This window comes from Geotrypetes seraphini, chromosome 8, assembly GCF_902459505.1.
Source record: "Geotrypetes seraphini chromosome 8, aGeoSer1.1, whole genome shotgun sequence".
Lineage (NCBI taxonomy): Eukaryota > Metazoa > Chordata > Amphibia > Gymnophiona > Dermophiidae > Geotrypetes > Geotrypetes seraphini.
Window position 1 is genome coordinate 121,285,182 of NC_047091.1, and position 24,241 is coordinate 121,309,422.

General features: G+C 45.2%; 1 protein-coding gene across 5 annotated transcripts in view; it reads left to right on the forward strand.

The window, feature by feature from the left end:
- The window catches only part of TLE2 (TLE family member 2, transcriptional corepressor), a 78,408-nt gene that overhangs the window by 13,500 nt on the left and 40,667 nt on the right, over window positions 1-24,241 (forward strand). For 4 of the 5 annotated variants that reach the window (XM_033955003.1, XM_033955001.1, XM_033955005.1 and 1 more), the window contains 5 exons: window positions 1,595-1,657; window positions 2,082-2,156; window positions 3,680-3,833; window positions 14,930-14,946; window positions 24,062-24,157. In XM_033955003.1, the coding sequence (XP_033810894.1) occupies window positions 1,595-1,657; window positions 2,082-2,156; window positions 3,680-3,833; window positions 14,930-14,946; window positions 24,062-24,157 (405 nt within the window). The remainder of the gene's footprint in view (window positions 1-1,594; window positions 1,658-2,081; window positions 2,157-3,679; window positions 3,834-14,929; window positions 14,947-24,061; window positions 24,158-24,241) is intronic. The other variant, XM_033955002.1, reaches the window with a different exon arrangement.

Sequence of the window (24,241 nt, forward strand, 5' to 3'; positions counted from 1 at the left end):
GAGGGCTCACCATTCAATATAAACAAGATATGGTGACATCTGTATCTAGAACTTTTAATGTGAAATTCATTGCAGTACTTAGCCCCTCTGTTCTCTGGGCTCAAATATCTTTGTTAACATCTGAAGCTGCTTGGGCTGAGAACTTTTCAGCACCCCCTTGTAATACAGGTTAGAATGTATTGGAGGGTTTTGTTTTTTTACATCTTTGGGTGGTTGGAGGGGGTCAGTGACCACTGGGTGAGTAAGGGGGAGTCATGCCTTAATCCCTCCAGTTGTCAACTGGTCAGTTTGGGCACCTTTTTAGCATTTAGGGCTAGATGCACTAACCTGCCCGATCGTGACCGATCCGTGTCCAATCCGTGGCAGGCCAACAAATTCACTACAGGCTAATATTTAAATGGGGATGATCAGAGGAACGCCCCCCACCGACCGCACGGATCGCTACTGAGTGATCCCGACACATATGCAGACCATCTCTTTGCCTGTCGATGATCTGCGCATGGGTTAGTGAATTGGATCGGAGGGAAATCGGGTTGCAAAGGGGTCGCAAACCGATTAATACACGATTGGTTGGCTTAGTGAATCTAGCCCTTAGACTTTTAAAAACAGGTCTAGCTACAAACATCATAAAAAGCTCAGGACCTTTTGTTAAATGTTTGATTATATCTGATGAGGGTCCAAGTACTAAGCCCGAGCAAAACATGTCTCTAACATTCCCCCTTAAGATTTGGATGCACTGGAGACAAACCAACTAGAAATACTTTTAGAAAGTCTGTTTTGAGAATGCCCACTTTGGACATTTTAACTAGTAAGACGTCCAAGTGCTCTTTTGGATGTCTATCTTTTTTGAAAAAGCCCCACAGCCATTGATTTATGGAGCAAGAAAGGCTTCTTGGGAGGGAAAAGAAAGGGTGAAAGGTCATTAGAGTCAGGCTGGACGAGCCACTTCTGCCTTGAGCTTGTAGCGACCTGCAAAGTCGCCTGCTTTTGCAGGTCATCTCCCACACTCCTGTGGGTCAGCGGCAATTTTCTGCTGAGTGGCCCTCCCTGTCCAGGGGCAGCAGAAAACACTTCATAAAATGTCACCTGCTGCCGCTAATCCCACGGCAGCAGGAAATTACATTTTATGAAGTGTTTTTCTGCTGCTGGATAGGGCGGGCCACTCCTTTTGCCTCTGGCTGCCAATCGACTGTGCCAGAGGTGGAGCAATGGGTGGGGCCAGGCAGAGCAATGGGTGGAGCTTGGCATGATGGGGGCAGACTCTAAATCTCTCGCCTAGCAGGTTGGCCCCCTTGACAGCTATTTTTATACTCCTTAAAGCTTCTACTTTCCTCCTTATTTCATATATGCACACATGTTCAGCCGTGGACCCAGGCATGGAAGCGTGCTGTAGCACATGTGGGAAATCCCTTCTTTTCTGAGTGATCTCTCCCTGAACTTTACTGTTTTGCGGAGACTTACATTGTGGATCCTCTGTGATGGAGCAAGAAATGGGTGCTTCAGTGGGAATGCTTATTGCCTTTGTGCTGCTCTGAATCTGACCCATGAAGATCTCTACGAGAGCAGATTAGCAGACATCCCCTTTCTCTTGCAGGCTGAGATTGCGAAAAGGTTAAGTGCCATCTGTGCTCAGATCATACCCCTCCTGACGCAAGAGGTAAGGAGTGCAGCTACTTTGATGTAGGGCAGATGGGGGAGAAAATCTGTAGAGTTCTAGCTGACCGGAGAAGCTCATTGCAGCCATTCTCATGGCCTCAAGAGCCCCAGTGGAAATAATGAGATAAACCCAATGTGAAAATGGGAGAGTTAATTTCTGAAGCATTTTCCAGCATCCCTGCTAGGGTTGCTCATGGTAGGTGAGGTAAGGGCCATTAAGACCTGGGACAAAGCCTTTACTGGAGATAGGCCATATAGATTTTTAGCCCTTTGGGATGGAAGTTGAGTATTCTGAGATGACACCACAGAGAGTGATGCATTCTTGGTAAGGGGTTCTGTGCCAAAAGAGTGACGTGTGGGACCAAATTGCAATGGTTGTTAAACACGATCATTGTACTCACCCTCCTGTATCTTGTACCTTCCAGCACCAGCATCAAGTAGTCCAGGCAGTGGAACGTGCCAAGCAGGTGACAATGGGGGAGCTGAACACTGCCATCGGGGTGAGCAGAAACACACACTAGGAAGCCCCTTCCTCTATTTCCCCTGACAAAAATTACTGTTCCTTCTCCTGTGTTTCAGTAGCTTTGGCTCTGCTCTGTGTGACCTGGTAACACCACTTTTTGCAGTAAGAGTTAACCTATCCAAGATCAGCTGTACCTGCTAAAGGGGATTTGTGGTTGCTAGAAAGTGAGTTACACAGAAAAGAATCCATGGGTGTAGCAAAGGGGGTATTTCAGCAGTGTAGTTGAAACCTGTGGCAAACGTTTAACAAAAAGCAAGAACCATAAATTTAAGAAATGTTAATCCAAGGTGTCTAGACAGGTGCTTAGCTTCTTTTAAAAAGGGCCTTTCTAAATGGGTTTCATGTTTAAAAATGACCAAGTCCAGCAGACACATCATAAATAAGTGCACTTCATGTCATCAGCTAACTCCATTGTGTGCCAGCTCTGATTTCCCTGGCCCTAATCCCACCATTTTGTGACACAGATACAAGTGCCTGTGTTGTTGAATAGTATGAATACTTTGGAGAGGGGAGGGGGGTGTTCAGTCTTCAGTTCTCATTTTACTTAAGATACCTGGGTAAAATCTTATTTTTTTAACTAATATCTTTTATTAAGGAAGATGAAAAAATACAACCATAGAACAACTACAACCATACAAGCTACAAATCCCCCAAACCCTCCTCCCCCACCCCTCCTCACATAGGATACAAAGGTTTCCAAGTAGAATATCGATGCCAGAGATGTACAAAGCTCCCCATTCAACGCTTCTTCAAAGCAGTTAGCTTCTTGTACATGGTATACCAATTGTCTAGTTTCTGCACCACCAGATACCGAGTAGGAGCTCTTGGCGACCGCCAGGCGACTGCCACGACCACTTTGGCAGCGGTGAAAAAGAGTTTGCCAAAAGCCACCTCGCCCTCATCCAAATGACTCTAAATGTCTCCCCGCTATCTGCGTACACATGACATTATCCCAAAACCCCCCTGAGCACTTCACAGAGCCACCACATATGAATTTAGGTCCCTTCCATCCCACACCCTCTCCAACAATGTCCCATCCCAGTCCCCTGTATTTTAGCTAAATGTACCAGGGTATAGAATTACCCTGCTCCTGGAGATGTGTACAATGCAGGGATATTTGAATATCATAGCCTTTATGTGTTCATTCCATGGACAGAGACTAGAGGGCAGGCCTGGCTTTCTGATGTGCTATGTTGACTGCAGGACTATAACCCCCACAATGCACAGAAATGTTAGGCAGGGCCTAAAGTTTCCAGAGACTGGGTAACATCACCTCCCCAATAAGGGACTTGAAGTAGCATAGAGCAGGGATGGGGATATGAGTTGTTTGATCTTTTTACAGATGTTAAGAACCAAATCAGTCATTGACAGGTGGCTACTTGGGGTCAGATAGCATTCCAGTGCATGTTTGTAGCAAGGGCCAAGAACACCTGGCCTTTCATCAGAATAGGGAAGGACTGCAACTCCTTTGATAACTCCTATTTATCTTTCTTCCACCAGCAGCAACTCCAGCACCTCTCTCACCATCCCACTGCTGTCCCAGTGACTCTTCACTCTACAGGCATGCAGCCTGCCACTGGGACAGCCACCTCTGGTTTACTGGCAATAACAGGAACTCTGGGGAATCAGTCTGAGAGCACAGAGGAGGAGCGAGGTAAGACTTATTGCTAGGACAACAGGGAGGATACTAGCCAACGATGGTAGAGGTGAGCCTGGAGGCTGCGACAGCTGGGAAGATACTATTTTAAGAATAAATCATTTTCCCAACTTATGGGAGCAGATAATTTTATAGGTTTGAAACAAATTAAATCTCTGTATCCCAAAATATATTTATTCAAATTCCCAGGAATTTAGTGAAAAAAGTGTCAAGCTTCCATGCTAGGGCTTGCTCTGTTCTTTGTAAGCACTGAAGACTGATCAGCTGAGTGTGCCAACACTAAGTCTCACACATTTTTACTAAATTTGTGCTAGCATGTGCTTTGACACCAATAACAGCACGATCACAAGAACCTCACAATGGCAGTTGGGTGTGTATGCACAGGAATCAGAAGTCTGCCTTTGTGTGTCGGACACAGCAGAGAGCACCAAATATGTGTGTAGCTTTGTCTAGAATAATGTTGCCAGATTTCCTAGCTCGCCCCATTCCACCCCCCCTAGCCCCACCTCATGTCGCCTCCATCTCTGCCCTCAGCACTGCCCCCATACGAACCCCCGGTTTCCTTCCCTAAGCTCGGGGCCATGTCTGGAGGGCCTCTGCGCATGCTTGGATGTCGACACGATGATGCCAGAATCGTCAAGGAAACCAGAACCTTCAAAGAAATGCCCAGGATGCAAGAAAAGGATGAGCATGCTGGATCCTCATAAATTGGCGACTGCGGCATGGTTACAATGTACAAGGACCAGCCATGCTTGCACTGTGCCCGCATGTCTCTGTACACACGCAAGCTCTGATGCCAAGTGTTGCGGGACTTCCTGAGGAGAGAGGCCCAGGAAACATCCGGCACCTGGCAGACAAACCAAAGGCCTACATTGGCAGCATCTATGGAGCAAACCCCAGAAAAGAACCAACATCGAGAGAGCCAGCCCATCCCCGTGGCAAAGGAAATCCCCTCTGCGCTCTCGACCCATCAGCTTGAATCTCCCTTGTCAGGGGGAATTCAGTCGGCACAGCAGCTTTTGCCTGCAGGGATGCCTCCTCTGGAAAACCCTTCAGCAGCACCTCCAGGCCTTGGGTTCACCCCCACACTCTCCGGGGAAGCCGTATCACCTTTGGCCCTCTCATCGCAAGCCTCAGAGGTCAACCATTGTGGTGGGGCCAATTGCAGCGCAGCTAATCCCCATCTCCCTAGCAACAGGGGAGGGGCCGGCCCATGTTGGTGCTGACATCAGCGTTGATGTCACAAATGACACAGCCCATCCATGGAGGGAGGGATTCCCTACAACCGCTGGAGCCTTCCCAATCCCACAAGGCTCACAGACACAAGCAACGAGGAGCAGCCTGGGCACAGCCACAGCCAGCAGTCAAGAAGGACATTTCCAGAGGCACACCAGATCCCCCAAGCACAGGATCAAGGCACAGTGCCGCAACAAAAGCCACTGCTCTACCATAAGCATGGCCATGGAGACAGATGGCAGATGTTGGCAGATGGCAGAGGTTGGCTGGGGGGAGTCCAACATCCCTCCAGCATTCCTATGCAAGCACAATGTCTCACCCTCCACCTTGTCCTTGGGCTCACTGCCCTTTCAAGAGAGGGACCAGTGACCAAAGGGTACACGCCACAAGGACATTTGCACTCTCCCACCCAAGTGGGCCACCTCATACCAACATGTTCCAGCAGGGAGAAGAACTACTTTGCATCCTGACACAGCTCCTCACACAGCAATGGATTCAGCTTCATCCCACCCCTCAGTGGCGTACCTAGCATATGTGACACCCGGGGCCTATCATATTTTGGCACCCCCCCCATCTGTACGAAAAACATGATTTTTAGTAACAAGCCACACATCACTCATGAGTACCTAGGAAAAGGCAGCATCTTACATATGTAGTGAGCAGTACAACATCAATACACCCATTGTAAAACTAAACAATCTAATCTAAACCTTAAGTTTATATACCGCATCATCTCCATGAGAATGGAGCTCGACACGGTTTACAAGAACTTAAAATAGTGGGTAGAGAAGAAGAAAAAGGATTACATGAACTTATGTGTAGAAGGGGGGAGAGAAAGGGGGGAAGATAGAGCTACAATTTGCTGAAAAGCCAGGTTTTCAGTTGTTTGCGGAATAACTGAAGGGAGCTCAGGTTCCGCAGCGGGGTGGTGAGGTCGTTCCAAAGACCTGTGATTTTGAAGAGAAGGGATTTTCCCAGTTTGCCTGAATAGTGGATGCCGCGTGGAGAGGGGAAGGCTAGTTTAAGCCAGACTAGTACAGATCAATCCTACACCGTCAATCCTAACAGAAAACCATGTCTTTCGAACACACAGAACACAGAAAATACCTTCGCCTAGTATGGAATATGTCATCACAAACTAACCCCTCCCCTTTTTACAAAACTGTAGTGTGGATTTTAGCCATGGTGGTAACAGCTCTGATGCTCATAGAATTCTGAGCATCAGAGCTGCTACCACCATGGCTGGCGCTAAAAAACGCTCCACAGTTTTGTAAAAGGGGGGATAAAATAGAAATACATAAACAAAGATTAAATTGAACCAGCAAGAAGCTGGACTCTGCATACAATGCAACACCACAGAAACAGTGACACATGTCTCCTAAAGCAATAAATAAATAGAAAATTTTTGTTCTACCTTTGTCTTCTCTGGTTTCTGCTTTCCTCATCTTCTTGTTACTCTCTTCCTTCCATCCACTGTCTGCCATCTCTCTGCCCCTATATGGCATCTTCTCTCCTTCTATGCCCCTTCCAGAAACTGTATGCCTCCCCCTTCCATCTCTCCTTTCACCCCAATTGGCCTGGCATCTCTCTCCTCTCCTACACCTCTCTTCTGCAATCCCTTTCTTCCCTCATTTTCCTTTTCAATTTATTTTCTGCATCCATCTAGATTACGTTCTTACTACCCTCTCATCAATTTCCTTTTTTACTGTCTACCTATAGCTCATCACCTCTTTCCCTCACCCCCTCCAGTATTTCCCTAACTCAATCCTTTTCCCCATCATGTGCCCTCCTTTTATTTATCCCCTCCTTCCATCATCTGCCCTCTTCTCTCTCTCCCTTCTCACCACTTCCATCATCTGCCCTCTTCTCTCCCCCCTTCTCTCCACTTCCATCATCTGCCCCTTCTCTCTCTTTTCCCCCACTTCCATCATCTGCCCTCTTCTCTCTCCCCCTTCTCTCTACTTCCATCATCTGCCCCTTCTCTCTCTTTCCCCCACTTCCATCATCTGCCCTCTTCTCTCTCCCCCTTCTCTCTACTTCCATCATCTGCCCCTTCTCTCTCTTTCCCCCACTTCCATCATCTGCCCTCTTCTCTCTCCCCACTTCCATCATCTGCCCCTTCTCCCCACTTCCATCATCTGCCCCTTATCTCTCTTCCCCCCCACTTCCATCATCTGCCCTCTTCTCTCTCCCCCTTTTCTCCACTTCCATTATCTTCTCCTTCTCTCTCTTTCCCCCCTCCTTCCATCATCTGCCCGTTTTCCCCATTTCCATCATCTGCCCTTTCTCTCTCTTTCCCCCCACTTCCATCATCTGCCCTCTTCTCTCCCCCCTTCTCTCCACTTCCATCATCTGCCCCTTCTCTCTCTCCCCCCCACTTCCATCATCTGCCCTCTTCTCTCTCCCCACTTCCATCATCTGCCCTTTCTCCCCACTTCCATCATCTGCCCCTTCTCTCTGTTTCCCCCACTTCCATCATCTTCCCTCTTCTCTCTCCCCACTTCCATCATCTGCCCTCTTCTCTCTCCCCACTTCCATCATCTGCCCTCTTCTCTCCCCCCACTTCCATCATCTGCCCCTGCTCCCCACTTCCATCATCTACCCATTTTCTCGCTTTCCCCCTACTTCCATCATCTGCCCCTTCTCTCTCTTTTCCCCACTTCCATCATCTGTCCCCTTCTCTCAATCTCTCCATCCACCACAGGCCCATCTTTCTCCCTCACCTTTCCGATTTTGGCACCTTTCCGATTTTGCCCCCTGCGATGGCACTGAGCGGCATCGGCGCCCTCCCCTTCGCGACGGCACTCAGCGGCATCAGCGCCCCCCCTACCCCGCTACAGCACTCAAGTTCGTCCTCCTTCTCCCCGCATCAGCAGAACTTCAGATTGGCAACAGGTGCTCAGTCAAAAGCTTCCCCTGACTGAACTGCCTGGGCGAAAACAGGAAGCTGAGTCAGGGGAAGCTTTTGACTGAGCACCTGTTGCCGATCTGAAGTTCTGCTGATGCCGGGAGAAGGAGGCCGAACTTGAGTGCTGTCGCGGGGGAAGGGGGGCGCCGATGCCGCTGAGTGCCATCACAGAGCCGATGCCGCTGAGTGCTGTTGCAGCCCAGAAATTTTCTGGACCTGTCCGGCTGTGCACCCCCTTAAGGCTGCACCCGGGGTGGACTTCCCCTCCCACCCCCCCTTGGTACGCCACTGCCACCTCTGCAGATCAAATCACACAGGGCGCCCTCAGCTAAAGGATGCCTCAACCACCCACAGTAAAGGATTCAGTCCCAATTCACTCCTTTTGGATCAAACCACAAAGGGGGCCCTCAACTGAAGGGCAAGTTGATCCAGACCCAGGAGACGAGTCCAACAACAGGTTCCTCAGTGACTACAACTCAGACCTCTTTTCACCCACCTTCCAGGACCACACACAACCCCCCCCCCCCAGAAGGCAACGCCAAACACCCCCACATGCCAATGCCGGAGGACCTAGCCTACCCCAAATTCATCCAGAAGCTGGCCACCCTACTCAGTATCGGCACAGGGGGAGCACCAGAGTCTGCAACGACTAACAGGGGCTACTGCAATGTCTTGACAACCTCAAACACTCTATAACAATCCTGGTGCACAAGACTCTTTTGGATTGCAGGGACAAGATATGGCAAACCCCCCTTCTCCAGACTTCCAACATCAAAGAGACTGGAACTCAAGTATCAAGTGCACTCAGCACCAGGCTTCAATAAGACCCAGCTTCCCCACAAGTCCATTGTCATCACCTGGGGACTCAAGGGACATAGAACACCCTGCACCACTTCCACTGTGCCACCAGGAAAGGACCAAAAAAAACCTAGACTCTATTGGAAAAAGAGCTTTCCAAAGCCTCATGCTGAACTTGCACATTGCCACCCACCAGTTCTAGATGCTGCTATATCAAGAGGCCATACTGAACATGGTTAAACAAGGTCTCCCATTTACCACCAAGTCAGTCCAAGAATCCATCTCCCACTCCTCCATAATCTGGAAGAATGCAGCAGACACCTAATCAGGTCTGCATTCAACGCATTTGAGACCGCAGCTTGCTCAGGGGAGACAGCCACCTCATACTTTGCAGGCTCCGGGCCACAGCACTCCATGAGCCTCTAGCAGACACTCCTTGCACCTCTTCAGAGACAAAGTCAAGGAAACAGTTGACAACATCAAAGAAAACTGCACCACCCTCCAAACCCTCACCACCAATGGCCTGGAATGGACAATACACTCCAGACAGCACCACAGGAGCTACCCCCACAAGCTCACCTTCACCTCCAGGCGGTATTCAACAGCTCCACAGTGACAACAGCTCAACCAGCCTCATTCACAGCAATATACCAGCCCCTATACAAACAAGTGATACCCAAGGGACAAGGGCTCCCAGAAACAAACCAACATCCTCAAGCAGAACCAGGGCCATGGACTCCAGAATCCAGGCCATGGAGAGAGTGTCTCCCTACTTCATGTACCTACATCAAGAGTCTCTCAAAATTGTGCTATTACTATACTTAGTGCCCAAAACAAATGTCTTTTCTCTTATGCTATGCATTGAATGTATTTTATTGCTACAATACCTACTGTCCTCTGTCCCCAAAACATGTATCCAGTCTTCCATGTAGTCATAGGAATCATCTTACTATTGCTGCATATCATTCTTAACCTGATGTTTTGTATGTCTGCTTGAACATGAACGTATAACTTTGTTGCTAGCCTTCTACTGTGTATGTAAACTTGTAATCCGTTCTGGGCTCTTTTGGGAGGATGAGCTAGAAAATCGAATAAATAAATAAATCTATCTGCCAGGGCAACAGAACAGCCTGGCCGACAGCCTGAACCATCAGTTAGACCGCCCACGAATGGTCCCTTAACCCTTTGATAGTGAAGGAAGTATTCCGGAAGTGGGGGTCAGAAGTAATAGATCTCTTCGCCACCGAACAGAACTCGATATGCCCCTCCTTCTGCTCCAAGCAGCCTTCTCCACACTGTCTCAGCACCAACACCACCCTCACAAGGAATCAAAGGTTTCTCTACATTTACCCATCAACCCCACTTATCCCCAAAACTCTGTAGAAGATACTCCAGGATGGAGCTAACGTGATCCTGATCACCCCCTTCTGGCCTCAACAGCCATGGTTCCCGTTCCTGCACCACCTAATGACCCACCCACCCACCATCCTGCCTGCCCATCAGTCCAGACCTGATATCCCAGGATGGAGGATGCAGCCTTCATAACAACCTGAAAACACTAGCGCTGACTGCTTGGATATTAAAGGCTAAACCTCAGCCATAACATTGATCAGGCTCTAATTGCAGCCAGAAGACCAGCAACTAGAAAAGCCTACGCACTGAAATGGAAATGATTCCACGATTCATGAAAAACCTACCCAATCTATAGCCCACTGGTCAGGCCACCACTGCCCACATGGGACCTCAACCTAGTACTACAGCAACTCACCCTACCCTCCTTGAACCACTAGAGGAGGCAGATACCAGGTTCCTCACATGGAAAACACTATTTCTTACTGCTATTGCCTCCACCAGCTGCATCATTGAGATCCAAGCCCTGGTCCACCATCCTCCTTATACACTACTCTTCGAGGACTGGGCTGTGCTTAGGACCCACCCCAGATTCCTGCCTAAGTTGGTCTCAGCCTTTCACATGAAACAAGTAATCATCCTCCCCACGCTCTACACCAAACTGCGGGAGAACATGTAACCCCACCAGTGGCACATCCTAGATTGCATGCAGGGCATATGCACCTACCTGGTCAACATGTCAGGCAGGCCTCATAGCTGTTTGTCTCTTATGACTCCAACAGACCAGGACTCCCAGTCACCAAGCACATGCTCTCACACTGAATAACCCAATGCATGTCCTTTGCCTATAGCAGAGCACAACTCGAGCGCCCCCCAGGAACCCAAGCAAATCATCTCAGGACCCTAGCTACCACCTTGGCCTACATCCATCATACACCAATGCAATGCAATGCGGCCATGTGAGCCTTAACCCACACCTTCGCCAAACATTACTGCCTAGACAGAGTCTCACTGACCCACAACACATATGGACAGACAGTGCTACAAACTGCCCTAATACATAAGCAATGCTCGGGTCAACCAGGGGTGGACCCAACCAGAGAGTCAGTGGGGTGGGGGGGGGGGGGACAATGTAGAGACAAGACTGACTTCTGTAAAGGGGTGAAGCCCTGGACATCAACAAAGCCCCACCCCCAAAAATAGTTTTATAGACATTATGACAGTCAATAAGGGAAGGTGGAGTAAACACCATGTACAGCCCCTTTCAGCCAAGCTAGTTGTTACACTGCCTGACCTGAGCAGCCTCAATAAATCTGAGAATGGTTACCTGCATCTTGACCATGTCCTCCTTTAACTCTAACTGGCTCACCCTGTAGGGCTATGCCTGTATCACCATTTTAAAGCTTTTGGCCTAGTATGCTGAAGCATTTTCACTTCTGCCAACATCTTGGAATTTCATGATGCTTGCCTGTTAGTCAAGCGGGGCCCCTCTTGGAATGTGAGATAAGTATCCAGCATGGACCTATAACAGTCCGAGCCTGGGAATCTTATGTCTAGGACAATTTATGATGACACCGGACCTTGGACAGATAAGACAGGATACTTTGGTATGTGAAAAAAAATCTGCCTGGTAACAAGGACTTTATTGGTCAAAGATACTCTTTTGGCAGGGGTAGGAAGACAAGAAGAAGGAAGGACATGACCAGTCTCAGTTAGTTGGTCATGAGGTGTGGAGCATGTAACTTCAAGTTTGTGCAGGAGAGAAGATAGGCGTGGGTGTGAAGAGTTTAAGACAGCTGGGACAAAAGTCTCTATATGAGACTCATGTGTATACTCAGGCTGCCCTGAATCAAGTTATTGGGATCCGTTTCCTGGCATCTCCCTGTACTAGTGAGAGAACCAGTTTGAGATTGCACCCTGCTAGAGAGTGACTGCATCTCTGGTCATCAAGGACTGACAACTGTATGTGAGCTGACGTGCATCCTGACCAGGACAGACACCAGCAGAGGGTCGTATTCAGTCTAACAACCCCAAACGGAGAAGGCTGGCTCCCTGTCAGTAGAAGGAAGCATCACATGGTGAAAGCCTCTACTTATAAATGGTGAGCAACATATCCTATAGTGCTGGATTAGATAGACAGATTCACGGCCATTCTCCATGCTTTGGGAAGTTCACGTGGCTTGGTGGTACTTCAGTGGTATCTTACTAGCTGTGTTCTTGGCTCTTAGTAACCTAGTTTCTTTGCATAATCTCTCAGTATTATGATCTGTATACATTGTTCAGTGTTATGGTGTTCACCTATGATTACCTATGCATGCAAGTAACTAAGCCATGCCTTTCCTGTTTGTTTTCTTTTAGGATAACCACATAATAAAGACAATTGCTTTCAGGACATTGTGGTCATTGCCTATAAGTGTATAGCAAAGCTAAAAGTTGATTTCCTGGGACCATTTATGGCAGTACTAAGAGAATATAATAAACCCTTAGACATATGAGATTTTATTATCAGTAATTGCCTAGCACTGATAAATACTCTTCAGCCCTACCACAGCTATGCGAGGAATGCATCAAGACAAAAGAGCATAAAAAATTTGGGTACGCATTCTTCGGCTAGGAAGTTGCTCATTTCTGGCTGACTCATCCTGCTTGTCCTAGAAGAAAGTGCAGTTACTTACCTGTAATGTTGGTTCTCTGTGGACAGCAGAATTCGTCAGCCACACTACCCTCCCTCTTCCCTTAAGGGCCAATCTGGTCCTAGCTGGGAACAACCTGAGGATGGAGGGGAAAGGAAGGAAGTAAGGGGTCCTGCCTGGGCACGCCCAGAGGGGTCCCAGCAACTCACAAGCTCAAAGAGAAAAAAAAACACCTCTCTGAGCTATTGGAGTGCTTACCCAACCAATGGGAGCTGTCAGGGACATTACCCAATTGTGGCTGACTTATCCTGCTGTCCACGGAGAACCTAAGTTATAGGTAAGTAACTGCACTTTCACTCTTTCCTCAGAATAATGCAGACCACAATGTAGATAAATCCAAAACTCCAACTTTACTTTTTAAAATAAGGAAGAGTCACACTCTTGAACAGTGAACAGTTGCTTGCAGAACACAGTCCAGCTATGAACAGATGGTTTCCTTCACTCCAAGATATGATTTATAATTTCCAAAATTCACTTACAATGATCAGATGGTAGGCTCTGACTAACAGAAGCCAAACCTCTCAATCAGATCTTACACTAGTCAGTTGGTGGGTTCTAACCAAAAGACAAATTCCCCCCCCTTATTCTCCCCCTCCCCGATCCAGTCCTTAAATCTCCTGTGGAGTGAGGTCACAAAACTGAGATTACCTTCCAGGAAGTCCAAGACTTGCTTGGTTTCTCTATGGGTTTTTTCAGGCTTCTGGAACTTGCTGAAACCCATGTCCTGAGTCCCTGGCCGTTTCCAGAGGTGCCTGCCTGTCTACACGCAGTCTGTGGTTCCCATGGAGACACAGGTGCTTGAGCTTTTTTCAAACTCCCTAGCAGTGGCATAGTAGGGGGGTGGTGGATTGCCCAGGGTGCCCTCCTGCACATCTCTTGAAATGTTCACCAACATGAGCAGCATCTTCCACCTGCTGTTTGTGCTGGCCTTGGCTCCCTTCTGATGTCACTTTCTGGTCACGGGACGCCTCATCAAATATGGTAACCCTATATGGGTGGTGGGGTGGGGGGTGAAAGAGGCACTCAAGCAGTAAGGGGAAGGGGGCGCATGGTGTGGTGGGAAAGAGCAGAGGGGGTGCATGGTGTGGCAATGCCAGGCGCCATTGTCCTGGGTGCTAACCACTAACTATACCACTGCTCCCTAGGTCACAAGTTCATACCCTCTAGTTGTTACCAATTATCACCTAATGTTTTGCTCCGACTGCCACACTGTCCGCTCCAAATGCTAGTCTGCCCTTCTAATACCATACAGCACTGATAATTTGAAGACTCTCAGCTTGCAGTTCCGGGAAATAGATGCATCCCCTTAACTCCTCACTTCAGTGCATACAATTTTCCCAGGGCTATATGTGTACCACATGAAAATGTATTTTCTAAGATGTTTTCAACCTACTGGCTAGTTTCTGGAGTGAAAGGTTGTGGCTTTTAAAATGGGGACTATCTCAGCTTTATTTATTGCAATTTATTAACTGCCATTATGAAGAGTTTTATCCAAGGTGGTGTACGGCAAGTACAGCTCAACATAAAGCTTACAATTTTGTTAACAGCATAACAATATTTGAAATGACCAAATATGAACATACAGTAAATACAATGAATGAGGTAAGCTCAAAATCAGCAAATTGGAACTTAATAATAGGACTACCATGAAACAGCTTCAAAAATATACTTATTTAACAGCACTGAAATTCAAATATCAGAGATACAATGTCAGCATAATGCTTATGAAACACCTAATAGACACACATTAGAATGTTCAAATAAGAGAGATATGACACTGATGCTTTTCTACAATACAGCTTATCAGCTTGGCCGTTGAGCACTGTGGTTTTGTACAGACTGCAATAGTCTCGGCATGTTTTTTAAAATTTATTTTGCAAGAACATTTGCTGAAACTGTTTAAGGACATGAATGTTTACAGGTCTGGGCTGCACTTCATTTTTATAAAGATCTTAGCTTTCTTAGGTAGAATGAAAGATTTTATTTTATTTTTCCAGAACTGCCAGGTCTGGGTAGTGCTGACTGGTGGGTGTCTGCATGTCAGCTGTGACTAACTGTCTCTCTGCTTTCCTTTGATGCTTCCTGATGCTATGGGGGATGGATGCCAGTGCTCACACCCTGCAGAGTAAGTTTCTCACTTCTGTCTTTCCTTATCTAGCTGTAAAATTCCGGGGAAATCCCTACCCCCCAGTGTCAGTGTACTTTGGAAGGAGAGGAAAGGTCTTTGGGTCATGAGGCTGACTGCAGTCTATCAGTATAACACCCTGTCTGTCTTCTGCTTTGTAATTAGCTCCTCACCCCTGTGCATAAAGGGGTTTACCTCCTAGAGAGATGTATGTACGTATGTATGTACCGTGTTTCCCTGAAAATAAGCCCCACCTTTAAAATAAGCCCTAGTCCTAGGATTTGCCGGCAGTTTCCCTTCCCTCCCATCACTTGTGCAACAAAATGTTTGAGTGAGGACCCCCGAGCACCCCTCCCTCCCCCGAGCACCCACACCTGCCGCCCATCTGAATCCCCATCCTTTCTTCCCTCCCATCGGAACACCACCGCAAGCCTTACCTCCCTAAGTAGCGTCAGGCCGGCAGCACGCTAAACAGGCTGCTTCGGCCGTGTCCACTCATGAATTCAGTCTGCCGCATTACTGATGATGTCATCAGTAACGCGGCAGGCATTACTGATTATGTCATCAGTAACTTGGCAGACTGAGTTCACGAGCGGACAAGGCTGTAGCTGTAACCACTGCACCACACTCTCCCCTTAAAATCAGCATGCTTGTTCTAGTGAGACTGATTATTATACAACCACACCTCTGCAGTATGGTACAGTTTTATTTATTCAGTTTTCTATACCGTTCTCCCAGGAGAGCTCAGAACGGTTTACATGAGTTTGTTCAGGTACTCAAGCATTTTTCCCTGTCTGTCCCGGTGGGCTCACAATATATCTAATGTACCAGGGGCAATGAGGGGATTAAGTGACTTGCCCAGAGTCACAAGGAGCAGCGTGGGTTTGAACACACAACCCCAGGGTGCTGAGGCTATAGCTTTAACCCCTGCGCCAGATCATCATGAGGGGCGTGCACCTTTAAACAAGAGTGCGATTAGTGAGACTGAATGTTTGGAGGTCAGTTATCAATCGAATTTGCTCTGGAAGCATGTTCCACCGTTATAAAAAAATGTAATTTCTACATTCCTCAAGGTGAATTTTGAGACGAGAGGGAATATCAAGAAGGTTAGAGCTTGATGGCCTAGTGCCTGTGCAGGTTGATGGATATGTAGCGTCGATGCCAGGACAGGAGACATCCTACCAGTCAGAGCCTTGAAGACAAATAAGAGGGATTTATAACAGATTCCGCTGTTCAATTGACAATCAGTGAAGGGCTTTGAGTACTGGTGTTATGTGCTCATATTTCAACGTTCCACTAATATCCCTTGCAACAGTGTTTGGGCAGATTGCAATGCTTTCAGATATTTTTTTTTTGGAACACCCATCAGTAACACATTATAATAGTCAAAGTATGGTATTATGATATTATGGACCACCAGTCTGAAATTTGCAGTCAATATTACTCTTTTCAGCGGCCTCACAATCCTCAGTTTGTAGAAGATTTTCTTCAGGATGTGTAAAATATTATTTTTCATATTAAGTGCTAGGTCAAGAAGCACACCAAGTGACTTTGGTAAAGCCTGTTTTCTAAACCTCAATACAGTTAGTCAGGCCATTGTGCCTGATTAGGTGTTAGAAGGGAGGGCCTGGATTTGCTAAGGTTCCCACATTTCCTGGGACAGTGCTGAGGGAAAAAGACTGCCTTGGAAACTTCTGAAAGCTAAGTTACTCAGAATTTCATATTCTGCTCTTAACACTGATTATAGCATTATACCTGCCTAAATTCTCTTCTTCTCCCTAACTGCTTCTTGCTTTAAAAAAAAATTCTCTGTTCTCTACTAAGCCATATTTCCTCTTCCTTCTCATAGGAAAAAGGGTAAGACTTATAATAATAACTTTAATAATAATAACTTTATTTTTTCTATACCGCAATACCACAAAACAGTTCAGAGCGGTTTACAGGATAAGAGACTGTACATTTACAGCGAAGTTACAGCTTAGTTATAGCGAAGTTACATCGAGGTTACAGCAAATCGAAAAACAGTTCAGAGCGATTTATACAATGTAGGTGGAGAGAATTAGTTAACAATTATATGGTATAAACCATATAGTCCTACTCCCAGGGATCACTGCTCATATATAGAGAACCAAATAATCAAGTCTACTCAAATCAATTCACTTTCCAACCAATCAAGATGACTTTTATTCAATGCAATCACTGTGGTGGTTTAATTCCAGGACACACCATTTGGAGGCTTAAGACTGGCTCCATCTGTTTTCAACTTGCTAGTATTAAAGAGGAGCTCTGCAAACTTAAACAGGAATTGAATACAATAAAAGCAGCTTCCATGCTCCACAAAATCATACCAACTCACCACCTCTGCCTCAAAGAATAAAACAACCCAGGAATAAATGGGTCACAGTAGGCTCAGGAAGACTGCATCATGTAACACAGAAACATCCACCTTCACAAATATTATCTCTTCAGAATTCCTTTGCTCCATCAATGCATTGCGATACTCAAGAAAACAGAATTGAGGTGGGACTGGAACCAGTGAAGGTAACTCAAGAGAGAAAGCACACCCTAAGCACAAAAAAGCCAAAACAGAAAACTATTGCTGCTGGGGGAATCCATCATCAGAGGCATTAACTTTGGAACACAGGGCGAAGAGACCAAAATAGTGAATGCCTTCCAGGATCCTCAGCTACCTGGAGTTCCAGGCAAATACTGACTATAATCTAACCTAATCTAGTATTTGTATGTCGCGCATACTTAAACAGGCTCTAGGTGACTTGAGGAAAGGAATTGGAAAGGGTTAGGGTGGAGGAGCGGAGGGAGACATAAAGCTTAGGTGAATTAAATAAAGTCAGGTGCTTAAGATGATCTTAGAAGAGTTAACTGTCAAAGAGTGAAGTTTTCAGTTTCTTTTGGAATAGGATATGGTTGGTTTCCGTTCTTATGATCGTTCCAAATTTTGACTCTGAGGAAGGTGAACATGGATTGGAAGATTCTTCTGTATTTGAGACTTTTTGTCGAGGGGAGGTTGAGCTGGATCATGTTGAGAATTCTGCATGAGCTGGACCATGTGTCAGTTAAAAGTTTGATGAGTGGGACTGCTGAGTTGCCGTAGATGATGCGATGCATGATGCTGGCTATTTTGAATTTTATATGGGCTGTGATGGGTAGCCAGTGGAGTTGCTTGTGGTGGGTTGAGATGGAGTCATATTTTTTCAGACCCAAGATGAGTCTTACTGCAGTGTTTTGAATAAGTTGTATTTTGTGGGTGAGGGTGGTATTGATTCCCAGGTAGGCAGAGTTGCAGTAATCCAGTTGGGATAGAATCATTATCTGGACAATGATGGCAAAGTGATGCTGGTGGAAGAAACTAAGTATTCTAACATCGATGTTGTTATCCATCTGGGAACAAATGACCCGGCCAACAACTCCACACTTGCAGTGCAGAAAGCTTTTCAGAGGCTTGAAACCTTTTGTAAAGACTGTAGTTTTTTCAGCAGCACTATTTTTAATAAATCCCATGCATACTCCATTCTAGCTCAAATGATGGCAGGAGGCCTGGTAGAAAAAGTAGAAAAGATTCAAACAAATGCTGTACCCTATTGAGATACTATAATGCACTGATTCTAACAGTCAAAAAACTAAGGGCTCCTTTTACAAAAGTGCGCTAGCGGTTTTAGCGCGTGCTTGCCGCTACTGCCTCCTTTTTAGCAGGCAGTAATTTTTCAGCTAGCGCGCGCTAATCTTGTGTGTGTGCTAAAAACGCTAGCGCACCTTTGTAAAAGGAGCCCTTAATCTTGATCAAATCTCGAACTTGGTGAGCAGAGTAAGCAACTCCTACTGCCCTCTAGATAGCTGCCTCCCTACCCTAATAAAAAGTCTAAGAACCACATCTATAGAAGTTATATATGGAATAATATATATGTTACCTGTACAGATATTAGAGTAATGTATGTAATATCTACTGTTTGTTCATTTGTATGACACTGTTTTAGATTAAAAATCAATAAAGATTTTTTTTTTAAAAAAGAAGAAGTGGTGGAATAATGAACAAGATTTTTTTTTGTTCAAATATGTGTATTGTAAAATTATTCAATCTCGTACAACAAAAGAGAGACTGTTCTTCATATTATCACTTTTGTTGTTACTATTCTCTTCTGTTGTACAACACTGGATAACTTTACAATGAACAAGATTTTTGATGAAGGCTCCATGCCGTCCACTATAAAAAAATAATGAAGCTTCTGTAAATTGCTCGCTAAAGGACCTCTCACTAGATGCAGCGATAATTAATAACTATTGGTCATTCACAAAGCTTGGACAGTACAGCCGAAGAAAATAGCCAGATAATGGACTCATGAATTGTGAATGACCATTCCAGACTGCACAGGTGTGGCAACAATGACAGATGGTCCCTTTGAAGAAGATCGTGTAGATTGAAACGCTAGGACTATAGTGAGCATTGGTGAGCGTCAGGAAATTGAAGCCCACTGAGGAAGGGTGGAGAAGTCCTGTGTAGAAATGCCCAGGTGAAGACCCCTGCCCCAGTATAGCAGAAACAGGCCAAAACAGCTAAAACCTAAAATGGTTGCCGAAAGAGCAAAATGGATACTCTGACTAAAAAACTGTCAGCTCTGAAAGACATTTCTGCTTTCTTGAGAGTAAGGTCAAACAGAGGGCACAGCTGGAGAGAAAAACAATTCCATTGAAAAAGGGATCTTGGCCCTATATTAGCAGGTCCAACCGATAACCCAATTCCAGTGAAAAAAGGGATCTTGGCCCTATATTAGCAGGTCCAACTGGTAGAAGTTTCACAAGAGAAAGGATGCTGATATGAGAAACTCACCAAGACACTGACGGATGCTGCGCAAGAAGTAAGAGATGTGAGAATGCAAGAGAGCTAACCACAGGACTGAAAAGCCATTAGGTCCAGGTACTTGAAAGAGAATCTTGGTATATTAACAGGACATTTATTGAGAAATAGGACAGAATTAGATAAGGAAGGGCGTGACACACACAGTATCACTCATTATGCTAACCAATCAATAGATTAATAAATGAGATAATAAATATGTTTAACCAATGAAAATGTGAAATGTAACATGCACCTAGGTGAGCCAGAGCTGTCAGAATCATATAAAAGGAAGCTCCCTGGACTGTAGTTTCAGAACTCTTCGGAAGTTCTCCATCAGTCTGGCCAGCCTGGTGTATGTTTTATCACTCTGTATGCTGTGTGATTTATCCCTGTAAGCTATTGCTGTTTGATTATTAAATTGATGTTATTTGAACCAGCATAAAGAGAGTTGAGTGGTCTATCAGTGGAGGCCGTAATAGCCGGCTTTTCAGTGGTGACACTCCGACGCTTGATAAACGGGATAGCAGCCTTAGACCACTCTCCGGTTGTAAGTACAGGGGTTGTAGGCTTTTGCCTCTCCGTCTGTAATTAGCTTATTTCTTGTGCTTGCGTTTGCATTTTAATATCTGTGTTTTATTGTATTCATGCACCTATATATTTAATCTAACTGTATTTACTCTGTATTCTTAACCAAACTCATTTAACCTTGGGGTTTCCCTTCCAGAGGATGGTTCATTGAAGGAACTATGGGGTCAGTGGTGGGGCCTGATTTCTTTATTGTAGAGGCGGGTTCATTGAAGGTGCGACAGTAGAGGGAGGGAGGCAGGTTTTTCTGGTCATTGTTATGTTGATGTGTTGATGTGATGAAGTGAAGTCAGTTTGTTACTGATACCCGAAGTCAGTTTATTATTGATACCCTGAAGTCAGTTTGTTACTAATAACCAGAAGTCAGTTTTTTACTGATACCCTGAAGTCAGCTTTTTGCTGACGCCCAGATTCCAGAATTCAACGGAATCAGGTCTCATTGTGCCTAACAATCATTTTTTCTGTCCACAGATAACGGCACATATTGATATTGCATTGTATATTGATATTACATTGTGGTGTTTTCTATGAATCCTCATCATTGGTGCTATGTGAAATCAGTCACCTACATATCTCTCCTAACCCTAAGCTGATCTATCACTTTTAAATATATATATCCTTTTTCTGTCAGCATGCATCTTGGTGAAACTTCATTATCAAAAGTGTTGCGGAACTGATGCCTGACTTCTTTTATCTTTCTTCCTAAATTTTCCTCCTTGTACCGGCTGGTGCATACTTTGTGTTCAGGCATATTTTTAAGGGCTGGACTTGGTTTAATTCACTCAAGATAAGTGTTGCTAATTGTGGAAATACTTTATGATTTTCATGTACTTTTTGTAACAAGGAACACAAGAGGAAACAAGGAACACAAAAAGAAATTTGGAATTTATGTTAGCGTGGTAGTGTGAATTTTTTGAGATTAGGGATAACAAGAGGTATACGTAATTAGAGCTGTGATCCCAGGTTGTGGATTTGGAATAACATTATCCCCCTCTTTTACAAAGGTGCGCTAAGCTTTATAGCACACGCTAAATTAGCACGTGCTAAACACGCACTAAACGCTAACGCATGCATGTTATCCTATGGATGTGTTGGCAGTTAGCGCACACGCTGATTTAGCACTCGCTAAATCCGTGCTAAAACGCGTGGAAGGGCATAATCGAAAGGAACGTCTAAGTTCGTTTTCGTCCAAGTCACAAGTCGTACAAAATAAAAAACAGCGTAGGACACATTTTCAAAAAATACGTCCAAATTATTTTCCATTTCGAAAATCGTCTAACTATACGTCCTGCTGATCTGATCGTCCAAGCTTCTAAATCGTCCTTTATACCACATTTTCATTCAACTTTTCGTCCAAGGCAAAAACGCCTGGAAAGACCTTTTGGACGTGGGAGGGGTCTACAAAGTGATGGACTGGACAACCAAACATGGCACCTAAATAGTGGGGTACCTTACAGGGCACTGCTGTGAACTTCACAAAAAGGTTGCCATGTTTTCATCTCACTACAGTTCCCTTATAGATAATGGTGAGGCCCCAAAACCACCTCCAAAATCCCCTAGACCCACCTATCTTCCACCCCAATAGCCCTTATGGCTGCAGAAGCCACTTTTAGGACAGTACAAAAGGGTTTGGGGGGTTTTTAGGGAGTGCACATGTTTAACTAGCAATGCAGAGATTACAGTGGCTTATGGGAATGGATTCTTCTTTCCATGGGTACCTAACCCACCCCCAAGATGACTGAAGCCACCTCTGAGCAGGTCGACTAGGCTTTCCTTTGCCAGGCTGCCATGTGATGATGGTCTGGAGGCTGAATTTTAAAGGTGTGATTATGATTTTTATGGGGTTGGGGTAGTGTGTGGGGGTTTGTAGTTTGTGTTTGCAGTGCTTATCTGGTGACTTTAGGTGGGTTTTTGTGACTTAGACCATGTTTTAAATGATCTAAGTCACAATGTCCAAGTTCTGTTTATGCTGTGCTGTATAACTTTCGGTTATACATGCAGTACGACTAAGTCTAAGCCTGCCCACGTCCTGCTCAAATCCTGCCCTCAACACTCCTCCTGAAATGCCCCATTTAGCTATGGTCATTCAGTGGCACTGTGAAGGCCTAGGTCATTTTTAAATATGTCCAAAACCTGGTTTTATTATCGGCATTTGAACGTTTTTGACTGATGATCGTCCAAGTGCTGAATTAGGCCGGTTTTTGGACGTTTTTCTCTTTCGATTATAAGCCCCTTAGCATGCCTTTGTAAAAGAGGGCCTATGTTAAAAGACATCCTATGATCTGAGTAACAAATGCACTATGATATATCTATCTGTTTTGACCAACTAAATTTGTGAGCTGATATGATTTTTGATGTACTTTTAGTTTGGAGTTAAGTCTCAGTTCCATTTGTGATTAATTATATTCCAGCCATTTGCGTGCTTGGTTATACTCTGCTCTTAGGTACTCTCTAGTGTTATGATATAGTATGGCAAACATACCCACTCTTACTAATGCGTAGTGCGGGTTTTAGTGCCGGCAGCGGCAGTAACTGCTCCGACGCTCATAGGACAAAGCACGTGTATATCGTTTTTGAGACTCAAGTCACGAGGGCTGATCTGGGAGGGTTCACAGGTTTTAACTCTATTTTCAAATAATGCTTTATTAATGATGTTCACCATGTACAGCATTTTCTAGAAATGTAATCTTCAATTATAATTAAATAAATAAATTGGAAACAGTCCAGCGTTTCTTTATTTCAGCACACTTCCCCCCTCATCTTCTCTTCATCGAAACCAGTAAAAGTGGCTGGTCCTTTTCTTTGTGTTTTATTTTTGCTAGATTTGCCATTGTATATTGTTTTATATATTTTATGTGTGTTGGTTAAGTGGAGTGTAGCTGATTTGTGCTCTGATTTTAATGTTTTATGTTTATTTCCTATGTAAACTGCTTTAATATACTGTTTAAAGGCAGTATATCAGATGATAACATGAAATGAAAGGCATAAAATCCCATGAGTTAACCTTTTATTCCTTCTCAGACCTTGTGCTAAAGCATTACTCATTCTCCTGCACACTTCTCTGCATCTGTGCTGAATAGATAACATCCTTGTTACTATGAGATTTAAATGTACTGTACACATAGTTATCTTATGTATAAAACTCAATGGAGCGCTCACAAAATTGTGTGCTTAAGTCAAACTAACCTGTGGGCAAACCTTTACTGTATTGGCCTCTCACTGTTTGATCTGAGGAGATGATGAGGAAGCAGTGGAGGCAATAACCCAGGAAGGGGATCACCATCTTAGGTATGGCCTTAAATAACAGAGGGCCCTCTGAGAGTGTTCTGTGAGGCCTGAAGTTCTCACACAAGCAGGTGCAGAGGGTGAATGAATGAACCCGGGTCAAGTACAGGAGATAATTTCTCAGCTGATATGTGAGATTTTCATCATGGATACAGTTGCAAAACCTGTGCTGTAAACAAAATCTTTTCTCTCTAAATCTGAAGCGATAGCACAGGAGGGCAACGGCTGAGATGCATTATACCTAGTGCAGGAAGTGGCATCAACTGGCAGTTGCTGAGGTTGACTATACAACAATTTGCCATAAAGAGAGATTACTGTATTGCTCACTGGGCATGGACCTTTTCTAGTGGTTTTGCCTGCCCTCATCTTTGGTGTGTCTGCCTTTCTCTGCAGAGCAAGTCCCCATGTCCTTGTGAGAGCCCTTGTGGAGAGGAGAGCACCAGCACAGTGGGGTTGAAATGGGAAGAGAAGGAGCTACCAGCACAGTCTGTGAGTAGCACTGCTACTAGAAAGGTTGCCTGCAGCAGCTGGTATCGGTTATAAGTGGGGAGATGGCACATCACTCTGTTCAGG